This window comes from Ceratotherium simum, chromosome 16 (genome assembly GCF_057802395.1).
Source record: "Ceratotherium simum simum isolate JZ-2026a chromosome 16, ASM5780239v1, whole genome shotgun sequence".
NCBI lineage: Eukaryota > Metazoa > Chordata > Mammalia > Perissodactyla > Rhinocerotidae > Ceratotherium > Ceratotherium simum.
Window position 1 is genome coordinate 11,085,742 of NC_141915.1, and position 20,286 is coordinate 11,106,027.

The following is a 20,286-nucleotide window of genomic DNA, read 5'->3' on the forward strand; positions in this document are numbered from 1 at the left end:
AAAGATGATGTGATACTGAGGAGTGATTTGTAAGCTGGTACTTGAAGAAGTCACCCTGAGAGACACGGAGGACACGTTCTAGGCAGAAGAAACCGCCTGAGCAAAGCCCTTGAGTCCGAAGAGCCTGGCCAGTTGGAGAAATGAAAGAAGGTGGAGGACAGTGGCCAGGCAGAGGGCAGGGAGCCGGGGCGGGAGGCCCCGCCTGGCTGAGCCCACAACGCCCAGCACGGTGGACCCTGAAATTAATCTAGAGTGGTAGACATCAGAACAGCGGTGGTCAGCGGGGAGGCTGGGATTGCCTGGAACGGGCTCGAGGGGACTTTCTAATGCGAGGGAAAAATACCGTGATTAGGGTGTTGACTACATGGATGAACACGTTTATCAAAACTCAGCGAAGAGTTGTGCATATTGCTACATGTAAAATTTAGCTCAAAAACAAAATAAAAGTGCGAGGCCCCGGCTGTGAGAGCAACCGTGAGCTGGGAAAGTCGTTCTGCGGCGCCTTCCAGCTTGCTGCGCGGGCGGATACCGCAGCCCGGGGCGTGCGGTGCATCGTCTAGGGAGAGGGAGGGGGCGGGCTGGGAGAAGGAGTCCACACCCGACAGTGCCGGCAAGGCCGGTCTCGGGGATGGAGGTGAGTGGCGCCGCTCACAGCCAGAACCGAGGATGCTGGCTCCAGCCGCCAACCCCTGTCGTCAGGGGCAACCTTGGCACTGCGCCCGCCGCCCCGCCCTTCGCGCAGACGCCAGGTGGCGGTTGGGGCGCAACTAGCCCGTTTGATTTCCCGCGGCCGGTGGAAAGGGGCGTACGGGGGAGGGGAAAGGGGCCGCCAGCCAATGGGTTGGGCTGGGTGTGGTCACGTGATGGCCTCGGGGCGGGGCCCAGGTGTACTTACAGGGCTGCGGGCGGGGGCCTCGGCCGCGGCGCGAAGTCCGGGAGGCGGGGCCGGCGTGCGGGTCGGGGGGCTGCTCTGCTAGGATTGGCCTGTGGCCCGGAGGCGGGGCCTGCGCGCGCCGCTGCTGCGGGCTGCGATTGGCCTCGGCTCAGGGCCCGCTGCCGGCGTGCGGGCGAGGCTCGGGGCGCGAGGACCGAGCGGGGCGGCGGGTTCGCGAGCCTGGGGGAGGGGCCGGGGCGGTGGCGGAGGCGGTGGCGGAGCAGGAGGTGGCGGCGGGGGCCGGTACTGGACCCGGCGGGATGAGCGAGGCGGAGGCGGCAGCGGTGGCTACAGCGGCCCCCGCGGCGACGGTGCCCGCGACGGCGGCAGGGGTGGTAGCGGTGGTGGTACCGGTGCCCGCGGGGGAGCCACAGAAAGCAGGCGGCGGGGCGGGCGGCGGCGGGGTCGGAGCCGCCACGGGCCCCGCTGCTGGGACCCCTTCAGCGCCGGGCCCTCGCACCCCTGGCAACCCGGCGACGGCGGCCTCGGGGACCCCCGCACCCCCCGCCCGGAGTCAGGCGGACAAGCCGGTGCTGGGTGAGGGGGGGGCGCGTGCCAGGGCGGCTCTAAGGGGTCGGCGGGCTGGGGGAGGGGCAACGTGGAGTCCGGTGGGGTCGGAAAGCTGAGCGGGCCTGGCCTGGAGGCTCAAAGGACTAGCTGGGCTGGGGGCAGCGGACCAAAGTGGGTTCCGCTGGTGGGAAATGCTGCTGTGCCTTCCTGGGCGGGAGGGCGTGGTCCACAGGTCCAGCTGGGACCTTGGGGTGGAGGATAAAACCTCACGGTCTGGCCACGCCCCCGGGGCGGTTGACTTGGCCTAGCTGACTCAGGTCAGTACTAGGTAAATCTCTGAGCCCCGGAAGCAGGTGCACTAGGGACCCTTATATTGGGCTAGAAAAGCCCTCAGTTATGACTGGGGGTGGGACTTCGTGGACCAGGTGAGTACCCGGTTCTAGGTGAGGGGCCTGGATTTGTCGCATATGAGGAACTTGCCTTAGAGTTGGAAGGGTTTTGAAAGCCTGAGCCTGGCTGTGTGGGCGCTTCCGTTTGGTGGATCTGGGGTAAGAATACCTTGAAGCTGCTGGGTGGAACCTGGTTGGCTTGAAGTTAAGCTTAATAGATAATAGGGAGGTAAGTTAGATTTTGGAGTGTCTCAGAACTGAGTTCCACTCCATCTCTTCCCTCATCTTACTGTCCCCACTGCATGTCTGCCTGGCAGCAATCCAAGTCCTGGGCACTGTCAAATGGTTCAACGTCCGGAATGGTTACGGCTTCATCAACAGGTATCCAAGGAACCCAGGGAGGGGGTGGAACGGTGTCTTCCAAACTGGCCTGTGGGACTGGACACTTTCCCAGCCTCATCTCTACCCTGCCAAGGCACATGGTTGCAATGTCCAGCTGACGCTGATTAAAAGTCTAACTGCAGCACAAATGTGGGCAAGATGAAGCCTCCACATCTTCAAGGGCAGCAGAGGGTTAATGATCTAAGAAGTTGGCAAACCTGGCTCTGACCCTCCCAGCTTGTCTGTCTCATCTTCTGGTTTAGTTTGCCGCCTTTGGGGCAGCATGTCCCTGCTTTCTGTGCCTCAGGGCTCCAGGCTGGAATCCTCATTTCCTGTTTCGGGCAGCACACATAGCACTCTCATAACTCATGTCCCTTAGAGAGCTGTTGGCTCATTTGAATACCCCACCTGCTGGGACTGAGGCTGGTGGGGGTGGGGAAGGAATGGGCCAGCCCAGCCAGAGGCTGCTGCTTTCTTTTTTGGCGGCCCCACCCCCTCCCAGCACTGAGAGGGGCCACAGTGGTAGATTCTGAGCAGAGCTAGGTCTCCCCCAGTGGGCCCTTCCCCAGCCTGGGCACCCTGCCCAGCCCAGCCCTCCTGGGAGGCCCCAGTTCCCTCTAAGCAGGCTGACCTTTGTACAGATCCAAGTGCTTTAAAGCTAGAACATTTGTTCTAGGGAAGGGTCCCTCTCTAATTCTGGAAACAGGACTCCTGGGAGGTTCTAAAGGAAAACCTCTCCACTCCTCCCCCATTGGGGTGTGAGGATAAACTGGGGTAATAGGCAAGGAAGTGATAGAGAATGATCCACTATTCTCTCTCATCCTTGACCCCTTGGTGTGTGGAGAGGGAGGCTGCCCCTGGGGTTCACCTCTAGGCCCAGGGTGAGAATCAAGTTTTGTGGCTGTTTGGAGCAAGTTCTTGACACATTGTCCCCTTCTCAAACTTGTTCTGCACCTCTTCCCCAACCCCACTTTCTCACCCCTTGACTGTAGAAGGAAGGAGACAGTGGAATTTTCCAGCCATGATGGGGGTTGGGGGGGTTGGCCAGGGACAGTTACACCCAGCACTACCAGGTTCTAAGGTGCCCCTGGGGTAGAGGGTGGAGTGCTCAGCAGGTGAAGAGCTGGCCCAGCTCCTTCAAGGTGCCTTTGCCTTCACCCTCCACCCTTCTCATGAAGCCCAGGTTTTTCACTGAGATTTCAGGTATATTCTCTTCATACCAGCTTCCAAGGGCCCTGCTGGCTCTTATCTCACTCCCTGGGCCTTGTCTGCCCCCGAGCAGCCATGGAAGGCTGGAGAGAGTGGTCCCCACTATCTAAGGAATGGGCAGCTAGGGAGGCTTCAGTGGAGGTGAGTCCCCCTAATGAGCCATCCTGTTCTGCAGGAATGACACCAAGGAGGACGTCTTTGTTCACCAGGTAAGAGCTAGGCTGGCTTTCTGAGGGGAGGAACCCACCCTCTCTTTGAGGGCCTTTGCCATAATCCTTAGCAGCACAGATCATGTTTTTCTAGCTTTTCTCTCACAACAGCATGCCCACCAGGAAATAGTTCCGCTCCCCATCTGCCTCAGGTGCCTGTATTAACTGCCATTGGCCCCACTTGTGTTGGGTTGTCTCTGTAAGAAGTGTACCTGTTGCCCTCCAGGCACGGCATGCTCACTACCTCCTGGGACCTGTTCACACTACAGGAATGAATCACAGGCAATGTTCAGAGGGAAAGGACCTAGCCTAGAGATACTTGGGTGCAGTTGTTCTCCAAGTGTGGTCCCTGCACCAGCAGCATCACCTGACATCCAAATTCTCAGGCCCCACCTCAGACCTCCTGAATCAATCAGACTTGGGGGAGGGGCCCAGCAGTCTGTTAACAAGCCCTCCAGGTGATGCTGATGCTGCCACAGTTTGAGAACCACCACTTTGGTGGAAAGAGCTCTCAGTGGGACTGAGGTAAGAAGCACAGTCCGTTTTACCCACTTTGCAACTTCAGACTGTCTGCTTTTCGTTTGGCATTTGAGTTCCAGTTTCTTGCCTCCCTTTTTGAAATCCCTGAGGGGTAAGGGGAGGAGGGAGTGTATCCTGGGGACAGTAGTAACTGCACAATCATTCCTGAGGTCCCTCGCTTATGGCTTTTCCCCTAGTAAACTTGGACTACCTTCTTGTGCTGCCCTCTAGCCCTAGCCCACCAGTAATATGATGAAAAGAATGAAATTGGGTGGTGGACCCAGCAGGGGAGGGAGAGACCTCCGGCTTGCTGTCCTCACCTTTCTCGTGGCCTTTCCCCTACCCAGACAGCTATTAAAAGAAACAACCCCAGGAAGTTTCTGCGCAGCGTTGGAGATGGGGAGACTGTGGAGTTTGATGTCGTGGAAGGAGAGAAGGTTTGGGGGCTGCGGTGGGATATAGAGTTGACCAAACTTGTGGGAGGGTGGCCTGGAGCTCATCTCAGGCTTTGGCCCTCTGGATGCCAGCTCTTCCTCTGGCCCGTTAGCCCAGGCTGTGGGAAGGGACCGTGTTCTCATGCAGACACTGTCATCAACACTCTGGCTACTCTAAGGGATGTCTTAAAGAACATGTCCGTGTCATCAGTCAGTCATATCTGGGTTTCCTTGTAATTCACCAAGCACTTCCATGTCTGCCTTCCACATAGGGCCCTGTCCCCAGGGTCTCTTTTCAGCGTCAGCCCTCTGCAGCAAGATGGACGCTTGCTGCCAGACCTCTTCTCCGTCCCCACCGCCAGTCTTAAGAGGGTCCAGTAGCAGCTATTTCAAAAGGACAAGTTGCACATGTCCATACACATGCCATTGCCCCCCAGGGAGGGTGGAAAGAAGCAGAAGTTAGAGGAGCGGAGGGAAAGCTGGAGAGGCGCGTTTAGCTGGAAGAAGGGGAGGACTAATGATCCGAGCAAGTTTTGGAACGTTGTGCGTTTGTCGTTGGAGCAAGTTCTGTTTCCTCCCCATCTCCTTCCCAGGGTGCAGAAGCTGCTAATGTAACTGGGCCCGGGGGGGTGCCAGTGAAAGGCAGCCGCTATGCCCCCAATCGCCGTCGGTTCCGCCGATTCATTCCCCGGCCTCGCCCAGCTGCCCCGCCACCCATGGTGGCAGAGGCTCCATCAGGCGGGACAGAAGCAGGCAGCGAAGGGGAGCGAGCTGAAGACTCGGGGCAGCGGCCCAGACGGCGGCGCCCACCACCCTTCTTCTACCGACGGCGCTTTGTGCGAGGCCCTCGGCCCCCCAATCAGCAGCAGTCTATGGAGGTGAGAGGAACCGGGAATGTGGAAGCAGCTGCCCAAGTCCTGGGAAAGGAGTGGCAGTTGGTGAGGATAGAGACCACAGAGTCCCCAGAGGAAGCAGAGCTGAGTCCTGGGAAGAGCTGTGGAGACCTGGCTCCTGGGCACCTGGTCTTCCACCGCTCACCCCGGCCTTGGTATGTCCCCAGGGCACTGACGGGGTAGAACCCAAAGAGACAGCCCCATTGGAGGGGGACCAGCAGCAGGGAGATGAGCGTGTCCCCCCACCTAGATTCCGGCCCAGGTACCGAAGGTAAGATTCCCTCTTCAGGGCTCTATCTTCCCCTTCACCATCCAGTATTGGTCCCCAAGGGGAAGGGGACAGGAGGATGGGAAGGAGAAGAGCTAAGTCCTAGGAAGAGCCTGAGGCTAGTGGTGAGGAGGGCTGGGCAGCTGAGCGATTACTGCTTGGGTGCCCAGGGAGAAGCAGGCTCCAGGGGCTGGAAGCCTGGCTCCTGGGGGTGGATGTGGGGTTGGGGAAGCAGCTAGTCCACCCCTGCTGGAGGAGTGCTGGGAGAGAGGGCAGTGGTGAACGGGGCTCCCTGCTCCCTTCAGGGTCCCCACTTCTCTCCCCAGGCCTTTCCGCCCCAGGCCACCCCAGCAGCCTACCACAGAAGGTGGGGATGGTGAGACCAAGCCCAGCCAAGGCCCCACTGATGGTTCCCGGCCTGAGCCCCAGCGCCCACGAAACCGCCCCTACTTCCAGCGGCGAAGGCAGCAGCCCCCTGGACCCAGGCAGCCCACAGCCCCAGAGGTGAGGACCTTGGACTGTCTACCTCTGGTGGGGGGGGATGAAAGAAAAGGCTGGGGTCAACTTCCCCCTCTCCTTTCTTCCCCTCCTTCTGTCTATCCTCTTCTTTTCCTCTCTCACTCTATTCCTTTGCTCCCCTGTGTCCTGGCCCTGCCCCCACCCCACCCCCTTCTATGCAGCCTGACACCCAAGAGCCAGTACTGCTGGGCTCAGCCCTGGCAGGCACCCCACCCACCAGGAAACCCCAGCAGAGGCAATCAAGCCCATGTCACTGCCCACAGACTTTCCTCTCAGCTCTGCTTGGAGGCACAGCACCAGCTTGTGGATGTGAACTGGGGAGGAACGGGAAGGGGCTGTGGGCATGGAAGAGACAGGTGGGAGAAGGTGGAAGTTGGGGGCTCTAAAGGACAAGAGAGTCTCAGTTGAACACCCCTGTTCTCTAGACCTCAGCCCCCATCAACAGTGGGGACCCCACCACCACCTTACTGGAGTGATTCCAACTCAGAGGACACCCAGAGCTACCATCTGGTGAGTGGCTGTTCCTGGGGAGGCCCAGGGCATGTAGCCGAGAGAGCAGGGGACTGGGTTGTCATAGGTGGCTATCATGACTGCCCATTTCTTTTTCTCTCTCAGGTATCTGCCAGTTTTTCCAACTGACCTGTATCCTACCCAGGATCCCCCTCCCCCCTTTCCCATAATTCATGACATCAAAACACCGGCTTTCCCCGCTTTTCCTTGAGACTCAGGAGGGCCAAAGCAACAGCCTTTTGCTTTTTTTTTTTCTCTCCCCTACCAAGGGTTGAAGGAAGGGATCCATCCTTATTGTTCAGAGGCACCACCTCCCTCCCCTAAATCAGGCTGAGAAGGAACCAGCCAGCTCTTACCTCCTCCTGGTTGTTTTTCTTTCCCATTCCAGTTTATTTTTTGTTTCCCCTCTCCCCCTACCCCCTACCTCTGACGCCATTTTATGAACAGTCATGTGCCACCTGAGCCTCCAGTAAAAACAAAAACAGGCTTTCCTGTGGTCCTGGTCTCTGCCTCTTTTCTGTTTGGAGACTCGCCGATCGATCACTGACTGCTGAAGGCGGGAGGAGGCGGATGTGGGGCAGTGGGCAGGGCCTGCTCTGGAATCCCTGTGCCCGCGTTTCTAGCTGTGCAGCCTGAGCAAGTGCTTCCACCCCTGCGAGACTCACTTTCCCCCTCTGTAAGAGGGGCCTTCCTCCCTTGCAGGACGAGTGTTCTGTAAGGTGCCGAGAGCAGTGTCTGGCACGTGCAGCTACAACTTATGGAGCATTGACTATTAATAAAGCAACGACTAGAACTATAAGCGGGGGCATGAGTGACAGCACCCAGAGGAATCTGCAGCCTCGGGCTAGGGCAGGCTAGAGAAGAGGCAGAGCGGGGAAGGGAAGTCACGGTCCCTGTCCCAGCCATCCTTGAGTGCCTCCACATGACAGGACGCTCGTCTCAAACAGTGACTTTATATACGTATCTATATATATACATTCAGTACAACAGACCTTCAGTTTCTTCTCCCTACTCCTTTTTCAAACATATACAAAAATATCTGAAGGGTCCTCCCAGCCCAGTGTTTACAGGCAGCCTTTCAAATCCCTCTTTCCTTTAGTTGGTCAAAAGTCTGTGGGTGCAACACCCTTCCAGGATGAGGGAGGATGAAAGAGCTGGGACCCCCGCCTGGCAGCCTTGGGGAGCAGTCAGGGTAGGACCCAGAGCCCTAAGTCTAGAGGCAGGAGCCTGCTGTCCCTTCTTGTCGCCGCATATGGGCACGTGTTCCCTCTCGCCCTGGAAGGTCGAGCGAGAGGACTGAGCCTGCAGTGAGAGAGGTGAGGTTAGACCTTGGGAGGGTGCGTCCTTTGCCCTGGAGGGGTCAGGACAGACCACCCCTTCACCCAGAGTCTATGTGGCAAGAATTCAGAGAAAGTGCCAGTGAGTAGGAGGAGTCCAAGGTGGCAGGAAACTCAATTTCTCTTCTCCAGTCCTGCTCTTGGCTTCAGTTCCCCTCCACTAAAAAGTCAGTCCTAGAGCCTCCCCTCCCTCCAATCCCCCTTCTCTAGCAGGGGGACGAAGTATACTGGAGCTGAGGCTGGGAGGGGTGGGGGTGGACTATGGAGGAAGGAGGGGACGAGAGGGGAGAATGGCCCACCCTGATGGCCACAGCCTAACCACAACACATAAATAATCCAAGAGTCACACGAGGGGAATGAGGGGGTGCTCAGACCACCCTTCCCTCCAGCTTCCCAATTCCACCAGGCTGCAGGGTTTTCTCCACCCTGGAAGTAATGGGGAAGAGAAGGTTAAAGTGCTGCAGAGGAAGGAGGGGACTCGGGGCGTAGAGAGCTCTGGCTCTCCCACTCCTGCCTGCCCTCAGTCATTCTCGTCTGGCCCTAAGTACTCCAGTTCCGTGCTGGGCTTCACCTCCTGCTCTAAAAGAGATGGTGTCCGGCGGAAGGCGGCTGAGATCTGGTCAAACGTCCGGCCTCGGGTTTCAGGCACTCTTAAGAAGGTGAAGATGAAGAAGCCAAGCAGGAGGACCGCAAATAGAAGGAAGACGTAGGGACCCATAGCATCCTGGGACAGGTGGAGAAAGAAGTGTTGACAGAGAGGAGGGAGAGGTGGTCTCAGGTAAGCCAGGAACTAAAGACCCTCATAGGGAGCTGGGACACTGCAGAAAGCAAGTGGCTCCTTTGCAGGGCAATGGAAATTACCAGGAATGAGAATTTAGTGAAAAAAGGATTCTCTGAATCCCAACTCTCCTATAGGTTTTCGCTTTCTTTACTATCCTGAGTTACTGAACTCAGGGTGGATTCCCAGACATTTGCAGTATTAATATGAAGTTTATTATTTTATTCCTAGTCGAAATAAGTTATGCCACTAGTTTGTTTTGAAGACACCTCTGTTGCTATCCAATCTAGCTTAGCTCCCTTCTTTCACTTGATTCTGGGGGAGCAAGTGGTCTTCAGGGCCCACATGGTCCACCAAAGTGACCCCCAGACCAGCAGTCTGTGGGCTGGGGGAGTCCCTGGCTGGAAAGCAAGTGGGCTAGCTGTGAGTTGCCCTCCTCTGGCTTATGGTGTGGGAAAAGGGGACAGGGGCAGGAGACCTACCGCGACATACTGGAAACCCATGCCAATGATGAAGTTGCACGTCCAGTTGGAGAAGCCAGCCACAGCCATGGCTGCTGGGCGGGGTCCCTGACTGAAGAGCTCAGCCACGATGAACCAGGGGATGGGGCCAGGGCCAATCTCAAAGAACGCCACAAAGCCAAAGATGGCCACGATGGAGACGTAGCTCATGGCTGGAACTCGCTCCTGGGCGGCCAAGCAGGAAGGGTGGGAAATTCAGGTCAGGTCTTTCTGGATCTTCCTTTGCCCTCAACCCAGAGAACTGAAATCTATTCCTCCCAGAAGCTCGTGGGGGAGCCTGCCACCCATGGTTGGAACAGGGAATTGAGCATTTCTGAGCTCTGACATTCAGCTGGCTGCCCTATGCCAATTCAGGGCAGAGGGAACGTTATAGTCTCTCAGCTTTTTTTTTTTTTGCTGAGGAAGATTCGCCTTGAGCTAACATCTGTGCCAGTCTTCCTCTCTGTTTTAATATGTGGGCTGCCAGCACAGCATGGCTGCTAACAGAGCGCGAACCAAACCTGGGCCGCCGAAGCGGAGCGCGCTGAACTTAACCACTAGGCCACTGGGGCTGGCCCTCTCAGCTCTTATGATGGCTGATTCCCCCTTCATTCTAAAGCTGGGTCCTTAAGAATTGTTGTTCCTGAGGCTTGACAGTGGCTCTCCTTCCTGGCTGCCAGAATTGTGCTACAGCTTCCTCCCAGAATGGGAGAAAGTACAGCCTGGGTCCCACAGGAGCACAGACCATGGAGCTGGCACACGGGCTGGCCTCAGAATGGAAGGCATGTAGATTGAGAAGGGGCCTTGGCTGCCCACAGAGCCTCTTGGGGCAATTCCCATGAGTTGGGCCTCTGGTCCCCTTCCCTCTCCCAAGGCCTCACCAGCAGAAGCAGAGCCACGGTCATCAAGATTGCACAGCCACACATTCCTGCCAGGCCCAGGAGATGGAGTGTCCGGCGCCCAGCCCGTTCTACCAAGAACACCTGTGGGGAGAGGCAGGGCTTGGCAGGGGGTCTTCAGTGCATGGGAAGTAGGAGGGGTTGGGTAGGTGGAGGCCACCAAGAGTAGGACCTCCAGAACACCCAGGGATGTGAAGCCAATGGTGGAGGCCCTTCCAGAGGCCGGCAGTTACCGAGACCAAGGTGAAGACTGTGTTGACCACACCAGCTCCTATGGTGGCATAGGCTGGCTTCCCTACGCCTGCCGTCTCGAAGATGCTGGTTGAATAATAGAAAACCTAGAGGTGGAGGAGAAGAAAAGGAGATGGCAGGGATGTCTCTTCCTCCCTTGCAGCCACATCAAGATGGACTGACCCTGAGTTTTTTTTTGTTTGTTTGTTTTTTGTGAGGAAGATCAGCCCTGAGCAAACATCTGCCAATCCTCTTTTTTTGCTGAGGAAGATCCATGCCCACCTTCCTCTACTTTATATGGGACACCGCCACAGCATGGCTCGACAAGCAGTGCGTCGGTGCACGCCCGGGATCCGAACCGGCAAACCCCGGGCCGCCGCAGCGGAATGTGCGCACTTAACCGCTTGTGCCACTGGGCCAACCCTGACCCTGAGTTTTAACAGAGGGGGCTGGCGCCCTTCTCCCCTCCTCTTGGGCTGTTCCCTAACCCTTGCCCCTCCCAGAGGTGCCGCACACATACAGCGTTGATGCCCGACAGCTGCTGGCTGAGCTGTAGCACAATTGCGATGACCAGGGGCTGCCGGTGGACATGGCTGCCCAGGAGCTGGAGCAGGGACAGTGGCCGCTCATGCTCCAGCTTCCGCTTCTCTTCCTTCATCTCAGCCAGCACTCCAGACACGTCAGCCCAGCCCGTCAGGCGCTTCAGACCTGGAGGTGAGGAGGGTCAGGTCTGAGAGGGCAGGGAGGGGCCCTGGGGGGAGAGGTGCTAGCAAGATGGGGTGGAAGCTCACTCTTTCTGGCGGGCCCCTCCAGGTTCCGGATGATGTAGAGGTAGCGGGGGCTTTCTGGGCAGAAGGGCAACAGGACCAGCTGCAGGAGGGCAGGCAGCACTGTGATGCCCAGGAGCAGTGGCCATAGGGTGGCAGTGCCCAGCAGGGACTCCAAGCCTAGCACCTGTGGGAGAAGGATGGAAAGGAGGGCAGGCCATTCAGCCTGTTCCCCAGAGCCCCACCAAACCCCTGCCTCGTCCCCCATGAGGCCAGGTCCAGTCACCTGGGCAATCAGAATGCCAATGACGATGGCCAGTTGGTTGAGCGTCCCCAAGGCACCCCGAAGGTGAGTAGGGGCGATCTCTCCCACGTACATGGGCACCAGCCCCGACGTCAGCCCTGGGCAGAGAGAAGAAGAGAGGGCTGAGGGCAGCTGCCCACTCCCACCCCCAAGCCCAGGGATGGTGAAAGAGAGCAAGGCACTGGGCAGGCCATGGTGCCTGTGGGTACCTGAGTAGGCGCCAATGAGGAACCGTCCAAGAATGAGCATCTCATAGGAGGCAGCAGCGTTGGCCAGGCCCATGAGGCTGCCCCCCAGCACTGCCAGGGCATTGTTGACCAGCATTGCCCTCTTCCTGGCAGGCAAAGAGTGGGGCCATGAGAGTCAGGGCACCCACGCTGTGGCTCCCTTCCTGTCTCCCACCCTTGTCCTTCAGCCTCATACCTTCCCAGCCACTGAGAGATGATGCCAATGAGGAAGGAGGAGATCATGCCGCCCACAGAAAAGATGGCCACGGAGAGAGCCCAGAGGGTGGTGAGGGTGCCTGGTGGGATGGTGCTCGGCCCCTCAGGCCCCTGCCTCCCCAGCCACGTCTCATTGTAGCTCTGTTCAATCACCTGGGGGCACAGCATAGGAGTGATGTGCTGCAGACCCTTGCCTCTCTGCTCACCCCTGACATCCCTGCCTCCTTGTTTGGGCACCCCCACTCTGCCGGTTGCAGGCCCCTCACCTTCTGCGGGGCATTGATGACCCCAATGTTGTAGCCGAACTGCAGGGAGCCAAGCACAGCAGAGAATACTGCGAGGACCAGGGTCCCAGTGACTCGCTGCTGGGGGGGTTCCCCATCCTGGGCAGGCAGAAGCAGAGAAGAGGCATGTCACATGGAATAGTGGTTCCTTTCCTTTCTCCAGGGGCCCAGGCCCAGCAGGAGCCTTAAGATGCTGGGTTCCATCCAACATGCTGGGTGAGAGAAACTGGGCCATATTAGGAATCATGAGAAGAGCTCAGTGTAAACAGAAGCAGGAAGAACCCGACAGAAACCAGGGCATGGAGGAGAAACTGGATGTTTGAGATCAGCAGGCAGAGAAATGTTTGGGACCTAGGTCTCACCATTCCTCTGTGACCTTGGGACGGGCTTGGCCTTGAGAGACCTAAGTTCAGATTTGTGTGACCTTGGGCAAATCCCTTCCCCACTCTGAACTAGGCTTCCTCTAGCTTAAGGGAGACAGGGCTGACGTCTGTCAGTGAAAGTGTGAAAATCAAAATCAAACAGTAACAGTATCCCTGACAGCGCTGGTTTTATAAACTGACATGAGCATTATCATCATCAGCCTCCGTCCTCTTCCCTCCCCTCTGGGGTTTCTCTCAGCGACTCCTGGAAGCCCCCACCCAACAGGTTCAAGAAGAGCAATTCCAAAAAGGACATCGCGGTCATTCCTTCCAGCCTATGGCCCTTGGGGTGGCCTTCTCTGTCTCCGCCCCGGCCTCCCCTCCCCCTCTAAGCTCCAACGAAGGGCGGGGGACCATGCCCGACTTTTGCCTGGGAGAGTCATGCCCATGGGGGCGGGAAGGTGGTGTGAGGGGCGGTGGCGGTGGTGGCCGCTGGCGGCACAGATTGTCTCCATGCGGAAACCTGAGCTGGGGGAGGGGGGGCTGACACTCCCCTCTGCCCCTCCACCAACGGTGGGGCCAAGGGAAAGTTCAGCGTCCGGGAGGACGGCCAGAAGTGGGGGTGGGGACCCACGGAGAGCCTCCGGTCCTCGAAAAACTGCCCGTGAGCCGGGACAGACGGACAGCTCCTGGACGGCAAGACCCGCCTGGATCTGCTTTCTCAAGCTGGATCGAGGGCAGGGTGTTCCCGATCCTGGCGCAACGCGCCAAATACTAGAGAAGGGGGCGAACCCCGGACTCGCAGAATCCAGTTGTGGCCCGTCCCCATGGATGGTACCCCAGACCCACTCTGCCTCTCGGAGGGACTGTAATCCGACTGTCACGGGTTGGCCAGCCGGGGTATAAATAGCCAGTCCCCCACCCCCACCCCCTGCGCCTGCGCAGGGACCGCCCCTTAGCTGACCCCAACCGCGACCCCAGCCCAAAAAAAGCGGGACCGGTGCCCCCGTCCCGCCCCCGCATGCTGAATCCTACTTCTGAGCCGATCTGTTGGAAGCCCGACGGCATCTCGTCTTAGGAGCTGGAGGCAGCAGGAACTGCAGTAGACGAGAGGGGGGCGACTGCGGGTCTGCGGCCCCGGCCTCGCGGGCAGAGGGCGCGGGGGCGACGGGGGTCCCGGAGCGATGTGCGGAGCGCGGACCTGGCGGGACCCACAGCCACAAGCCAAGGAGCCAGAGAGCAGCTCCCGGGGATCTGGCCCAGCGGGGCTGGGGGGAAAAGACCCGAGGCGCCCCCGCAGCCCCCCGGCCACGCCCTTCACAACACCCATTGGCCAGGAGCCCGCACACCCCAGAAGGCCACGCCCCCTCCCGGGGGTTTAGAGTTTGGCGGAGTGGTCGGATCGGCCAGCGAGGCCACGCCCCCCTAGCGTGCTCGGGGAGACACACCCCTCGGGTTCCCGCCAGCATCCGGCTGGGAAGGTTTGAGAAAAGCGTCCTTCGAGCTCAGAAGGCCCCGCCCCTCCTCTTGTGAAGACTCCGCCCACCAGCCAAGGTTATGGGCCAAAGAAGCGACTTAGAGCGACGAAGAAGCGACAGCGGGGTCCGAGAGGAGGGGATGGGCCAGGTATACTTGCCCTGGAGAGAACTCGGGCGGCCTGAGACTCGGCGCGCGAGGCGGGCGCAGGGTGGGTGAGGAGCAATGGCCTGAAGTAACCCGGAGCAGTTATTTTTAGCTCCCACGTCGGGAGACGCCAAATGTCAAGTCCCGGGTGTCCCGGCTTGTCCCGGGCGGGGGAGGGCAAGGAGATGGAGCCTTAAAGGGTCCATTACACGCTTCCTACGCAGAGGTGGCCCTAGGGGACAGGAAATTCCGCTCCTAGTGAGTCGAGGGTCTGGGCTTGGTGGTCCACTTTCCTTGCATCCCAGCTCCGGGCACTGTCCATTTGGACCTTGCCCCCCACTTGCCCCCCACTTTGCTTTCTGGAGGAGGCCTGAGAGACAGGTGGTCACACCAACCACTCCACCACTCCTGAGGTCCCTGAGTCGCCACTCATGTGCTGACCGCGTGGACAACTTGGACACGCTCTCTGGAGGCTGCTCGGGGTTTGAATTCCCGGTTAAATCCTGCACAGCGAGGAGGGCGCGACCTACAGTCAGCGAGTCCTGAGAGCAGCGGAACACTCCGAATACCCAGGGCGCGCGGCTCCGAAGCGTGGGACTGTAGTGCCACCTGGAGGGAGAGCGAGGCTCCGCAGCGGATCGGGCCAGGATAGTCTCTGGCCCACGGTCCCTCGCCATTCTACCTCTCTAAGGCTTCAGTTACATCTAACCCACTCCTCATTCTGGAGCTCCAGATCCGAGTGTTCAGCTACCGCCTGGATGGGGCAGCTCACATGATCAGCATGTCCAAACCTGCTCCTCCTCCTGACTTTCTTATTCCAGTTAGCCATCCTGTCACTCCTATCAGAATCCTGGAAGTCATGCTTGATTCCTCCTCTCCTGCACCCCACTTTATTCGGTTTTACCGACATTGGTGTTTTGACCTCCTAAACTCACATTCATCTCATTTTCTCCACCTGTAATGCTGCCACTTTGGTCCAGCCCACCGCCTGACTGACTGGTCTTCCTGCCCCTCCTCTTCCCTTACAATGGAGGGCAGAGTACAATAGTACGAAAAGTTCAGTCTCATCACTCCCACCCCCCAAAACACTGGCTCTTTGTTGCCCCCACTGTCAAATTCAAACCCCTTTTCAGAGTGAACAAAACCTCCTGCCTTTCCTATCTCTGCCTCACCTTCTATCCTCTCCAAGTTTTAATACCTAACTCCTTGTACTCAGAAGACACAGTGCTGTTCCACTCCTTGGTGCCTTTGTCATACTAATCCCTCAGTCTGGAACACCAGAGGACTCCTATTCATCCTTCAAAAAATCCTCACCCCCCTCTGTGAAACTTCCCTTGGCTTTCCTCCAGAAAGCTGTGTCCCCAATGTAGTATGTTGTCATCATTTCTTCTCTGTACTTCAGCCTTGAGGGCAGAAAGTCACCTTGTTTACCTCTGTATCCCCAGCACCCAGCCTAGGGGCTGGCACTCAGTAAATGTTTGTCGAATGAATGAAATGAAGGTCTGCTCCTGATGGCCAAGAGTGCAGATTGGGGAGCAATCACAAAGGAGAACAGCTTTGTGATTTGGTGAATGGCTCCACCTATCTGACTAAGGGGATATAGATGAAGAACTAAGGTCTGAACGTTGAGGAGAACCAGTCATTTATGAGCAGAAAGGAACAGAGGCAATTGATGGAAGCAGAGAGGGACGGATCAGGAAGGTAAAAGGAGAACCAGGGATGCTGGAGTACCACAAAGGGAGGAGGGCAAGGAGAGGGGAAAAGCCTAGAAAGGTGCCGAGAGGAAAAAGAGACTAGGAGGGAGGGCAGAGGTTGGGGGCAGGTGACCAGTCAGTGTAGTAGGTAGAGTCCAGGGCTGGGGTCCAGCACCCTGGGGTCTGTCCTGCCCCTTGGGGCAAGGCACATCCCTGCTGTCATTCAGATGCTTTGTTTCTGATGCTTCTCAGGGACCCTTATAGGAGTTTAAACCCCAGGGAAAGTGGAATCAAGAAAAGCCAGTCAGAGCTAGACATAGGAGATGGAGTAGTTTAAAGAGCGTGGAGAAAGTGATGGGGAAATAGAAGAGGAGGGAAAAGAGGAATAAGGAGAGAGTTGGGAGAGAAGAAGAAAAATGTCACGGAAGCGGGGGTAAGGGGTTGATTGATAGAGGATTGGAAAGGAGGGAGAGACACATGACACAAGTGAGAACTTTGCACTGGAGCATGTGTATGTGTGTGTGTGTGAGTGTACGTGTGTGTTGATCTTGCATAGTAATCCTTGGCCTGTTTGATCTCAGAACCAATTGTAGCCCTTCCTAAATTCTGCCCTATATTGTGGGGAGCTAGTTCCTGCAGGTTTTTGTTTTCCAAGCTCCTGTGTTCAGTGCCTTCTGGCTGGATTCAGCCCATGGTAGGTGAGTGATCGGAGGGCAGGAGAAAGCCAGGATGTTTCTCTCTCCCTCTCTCTGCCTCCAGCTCCTACTCTACAGACCCACTTTGCTTCCAGCTTCCAGAGGGAAACCTTGACTCTTGAGCTCCAGCAATGTTATCTCCTCCCTTTGTCCCTTCACTGCATTTTGTCTATATATTAGGGTCTCAGGTGCAGAGAATTGAATTAATGACACTGTTCTTGGTACATTGTTTTCACTGATCTATGTCTTATTTTGTTTTTATTTTAAAACTATTCTCTTTTATTTCCATACCCATTTCTCATTTGTCTTCACTCAAAAGGCAGCCATTCCAAGCATTTAATATGCTCACTTTTTTTGTTTCTGCTCTTGCAAAATATGAGTTGTTTTATGTGCAGACATTTTTAATTTATGTAAATAGCATCTTGTTATACATTTCATTCTGATCTTACCTATTTTCAGTAAGCACTATGTTTTTAAAAACCCACTCATGTTCTGTGATTATCTAATTTATTGTTGCATAATACTCCACAGTATCAGTCACACCGCATTTGACTTGCTCACAATCTCAATGATGAGCACCCATGTGACCTCCAGTTCCCAACCGCAAGAAATAATATGGCAATGAACATTTTCATACAAGGTCCATTACGGAGTCCTATGAGAACTACTTTGGGAGATGTATCTCTGCCTATGCCCATGTCTATGTCTTTATTTATGTCTGTCTCCAGGAGTGGAATTGCTGAGTCATAGGGTATACTTATACCTAACTTGACTAAGTACTACCAGCTCACTCGTCACAATGGCTGTCCCAGCCTCCACTTCCATCAGCGGTGTGGGAGGGTTTTGCCGCCACCACCTCTCAGTCAGCATCCGCCCGGAGGCAGCAGAGTTAAGGATTCTGGGTCCAAACTGCTTGAGTTTGAGCCCCAGCTCTGACACTTACTAACTTTGTGCCCTTGGGAAAGATACCTAAGCTCTTTGCGCCTAATTCACTTCATCTGTAAAATGAGAAGGGAGATAATAATAGTATTTGCATCTTAGGGTTTTAATAAAGGTGAATAATGTAATACTCATATAGTGCTTAGAATAGATTGAATTGAATAAGGTTTTTTGTTTTTATTTTTTAAAACAGCTTTATTGAAATATAACTGACAAATAAAGTGCACATATTTAAAGCATACAATTTGATAAGTTTTGACATACATAAACATCCGTGACGCCACCCCACAATCAAGATAATGAACATATCCATTACCCCCAAAGTTTCCTTGTACCTCTTTGTAATCCCTCCCTTCAGCCTTTTCCCCCACCCTCTAGGCAACCACTGATCTGCCTTCTGTCATTATAGACTAGTTTGCATTTTCTAGAATTGTATATAAATAGAATCATACAGAATGTACTCTTTTTGTCTGGCTTTTTTCACTTAATTACTGAGATTCATCTATGCTGTTGTGTGGATCAAGAGTACATTCCTTTTTATTGCTGAATATTATTGATTTGATTATCAATAACAATCAATTTGATTATGCATTCAACTGTTGATGGACATTTGGGTTATTTCAGTTTTAGGCTTTTATAAATAAAGCTGCTAGGAACATTCATGTGCAAGTCTTTGTATGGACATATGCTTTCATTTCTCTTGGAAAACATCTAGGAGTAGAATGGCTGGATTATATGATAGGTGTTTATTAACTTTTCATGAAACTGCACAACTCTTTTCCAAAGTGGTTGTAACTATTTTACATTCACACCAGCAACGTATGAGGGTTCCAGTTCCTCTGCTCCCTCACCAGCATTGAAGAGGGTCAGTCTTTTTAAATCCAGAATGGACTATACAAGATTTTAATCAGATACATGAGAAATTATTTGGATTTCTAGTATTTGTCAGTTCAGTAGGTGAACAGCGATATCTTACTGCAGTTTTCTCTGATTACTTACGCCTTGGAGCATCCCTTTAAACTCTTGTTAGCACCTTGGCTTTCTTCTTTTGTAAATTCCCTCCTTATAGTCTCTGCCTGCTTTCTCTTGAAGTATTTTTCTTGTTGATTGACAAGACATTAAAAAAAAATCAGTTCTTTGTCAGATTTGGACATTGCAAATATTTTCTATCATTCTATGTCTGCCTATTAATTTTTCCCTGGTGAGCTTCATTGAATAGAAATCCTTAATTTTGATGCAATCAAATGGATCATTTTTTCCCTTATCATTTGTGATTTTGAAAATGTACATATCTTTTCCATCTCTGCACCATTCAAAGATATTCTTTTGCATTTTCTTCCAATAACTTTATAGTTTTACTCTTCACATTTAGGTCTCTTTAATCCACCTAGAGTACATTCTTATTTGGGGGGCTAGGGATCCAATTTATTTTTCTCTTATTGAGCCACATATCAAATTCTGATATATAAAAGTGTCTGCCTTTGGGTTGTATTCTGTTCCATTGGTGTTTCTGTCTGTTCTTGCACTAATATTACATTGTTATTGTTGCTGTTTTTCAGGATGCTTTGTAGCAAGTTTAAATTTCTGGAAGGGCAAAACCCCTCTTGTTACTCTTTCATTTCGAAGTTGACTTAACCTTCTGGGGGTCTTTTATTGCTCCATACAATTTTGGGGGTAAACTCATCAAGACTTTTAATGAAAAAAAGGTGGATTTATTGATAATATATCAAATTATAGATTATTCTGGAGACAACTAATATCTTTATAATGTTAAATGATCCCATTTAAGAGCATGGATTATTTCTCTATTTATTCAGGTCATCTTTTATGTCCTTTACTTGAATTAAAAAATTTTTTCTACTGAGGTTTTGTGAACACTTGGTTAATTCCTAGATGCTTTATAATTTTTGTCACTGATGCAAATGAATGTTATTTTTTATTACATTTTCTGATGATTATTGCTGGTGTAGTAAAATACTAGTGATTTTTTTCTGTAGGTTGATTTTGTATACAGCAACCTTGCTGAACACCCTTGCTAGTTCTGTCTCTCTGTTGATTCTATTTGCTTTTCTAAGTAAATGATTATGTCATCTGCAAATCAATTTTATTTTGTCCCTTTCAATCTTTGCACTACTTCTTTCTTTTCTTTCCTTGTAGTACTAATCAAGACCACTGGGACTTTGTCAAACAAAAGTGGTAACAGTGGGCATCTTTGTGCTTTTTTCAATCGCAAAAGAGATGTTTAAAATTTCTTCATTAAGTATGAGAATTTTCTTTCTAATCTTTGTTTGCTAAGGGTTTGTATCATAAATAGGTGTTGAAACTTATCAAATGCTTTTTCTTTATTTTTGCCTGGCTTGATGAGCAGTGAGTAGCTCTGCGCCCGGGATACAAACCGGCAAACCCGGCTGCAGAAGCGGAATGCGTGCACTTAACCGCTGCACCACTGGGCCAGACCCTCAAATACTTTTTAAAATCATTGATTGAGGTAACTGTAATTTTTTTCCTTCAGTATATTAAAGTGGTGAATTACATTGATGGGTTTTCTAATACTAAAACACTTGCACTCCTGGGACAAACTGCCCTTGTTTGTGATGTATTACTCTTTAAATACACTTCTATATTTGGTTAAGTAATATTTTATTAAGGACTTTT

At 53.9% G+C, this 20,286-nt stretch overlaps 2 protein-coding genes across 4 annotated transcripts; one reads left to right on the plus strand and one right to left on the minus strand.

Annotated features, from left to right (window-relative positions):
* The first annotated feature begins 1,173 nt into the window (after nt 1–1,173).
* On the plus strand, nt 1,174–7,271 carry YBX2 (Y-box binding protein 2). Of its 2 annotated transcripts, none has more exons than XM_014789584.2 (9): nt 1,174–1,471; nt 2,151–2,214; nt 3,599–3,632; nt 4,499–4,588; nt 5,179–5,463; nt 5,646–5,749; nt 6,052–6,250; nt 6,691–6,775; nt 6,881–7,271. In XM_014789584.2, the coding sequence occupies exons 1-8, from the start codon at nt 1,195–1,197 to the stop codon at nt 6,739–6,741; spliced, it is 1,104 nt and encodes a 367-aa protein (XP_014645070.1). In that variant the 5' UTR covers nt 1,174–1,194; the 3' UTR covers nt 6,742–6,775; nt 6,881–7,271. The 2 variants fall into 2 exon arrangements, with proteins under 2 accessions (XP_014645070.1, XP_004433215.1); XM_004433158.3 differs by having other exon boundaries at nt 6,073–6,250.
* On the minus strand, nt 7,164–13,930 carry SLC2A4 (solute carrier family 2 member 4). Of its 2 annotated transcripts, XM_004433160.3 has the most exons (11): nt 13,716–13,929; nt 12,301–12,417; nt 12,015–12,187; nt 11,801–11,925; nt 11,574–11,689; nt 11,312–11,474; nt 11,041–11,228; nt 10,523–10,627; nt 10,272–10,373; nt 9,373–9,576; nt 7,164–8,836 (listed from the first exon to the last, which is right to left on the minus strand). In XM_004433160.3, exons 1-11 carry the CDS (start codon nt 13,746–13,748, stop codon nt 8,633–8,635), a joined length of 1,530 nt encoding a protein of 509 aa, XP_004433217.1. In that variant the 5' UTR covers nt 13,749–13,929; the 3' UTR covers nt 7,164–8,632. The 2 variants fall into 2 exon arrangements, with proteins under 2 accessions (XP_004433217.1, XP_087296647.1); XM_087440521.1 differs by having other exon boundaries at nt 11,574–11,925; nt 13,716–13,930.
* Nucleotides 13,931–20,286: the final 6,356 nt, after the last annotated feature.

Bases quoted from the DNA above. Each gene is read 5' to 3' on its own strand.
- YBX2 (XM_014789584.2), top strand. From the start codon at position 1,195: ATGAGCGAGGCGGAGGCGGCAGCGGTGGCTACAGCGGCCCCCGCGGCG. The intron at 2,215-3,598 runs GTATCCAAGGAA...CCTGTTCTGCAG, and splicing joins GGTTACGGCTTCATCAACAG to GAATGACACCAAGGAGGACG. The intron at 6,251-6,690 runs GTGAGGACCTTG...CCTGTTCTCTAG, and splicing joins GGCAGCCCACAGCCCCAGAG to ACCTCAGCCCCCATCAACAG.
- SLC2A4 (XM_087440521.1), bottom strand. From the start codon at position 13,748: ATGCCGTCGGGCTTCCAACAGATCGGCTCAGAA. The intron at 12,418-13,715 runs GTAGGATTCAGC...CTGCCTGCCCAG, and splicing joins TCCAACAGATCGGCTCAGAA to GATGGGGAACCCCCCCAGCA. The intron at 12,188-12,300 runs GTGAGGGGCCTG...CTGTGCCCCCAG, and splicing joins TCATCAATGCCCCGCAGAAG to GTGATTGAACAGAGCTACAA.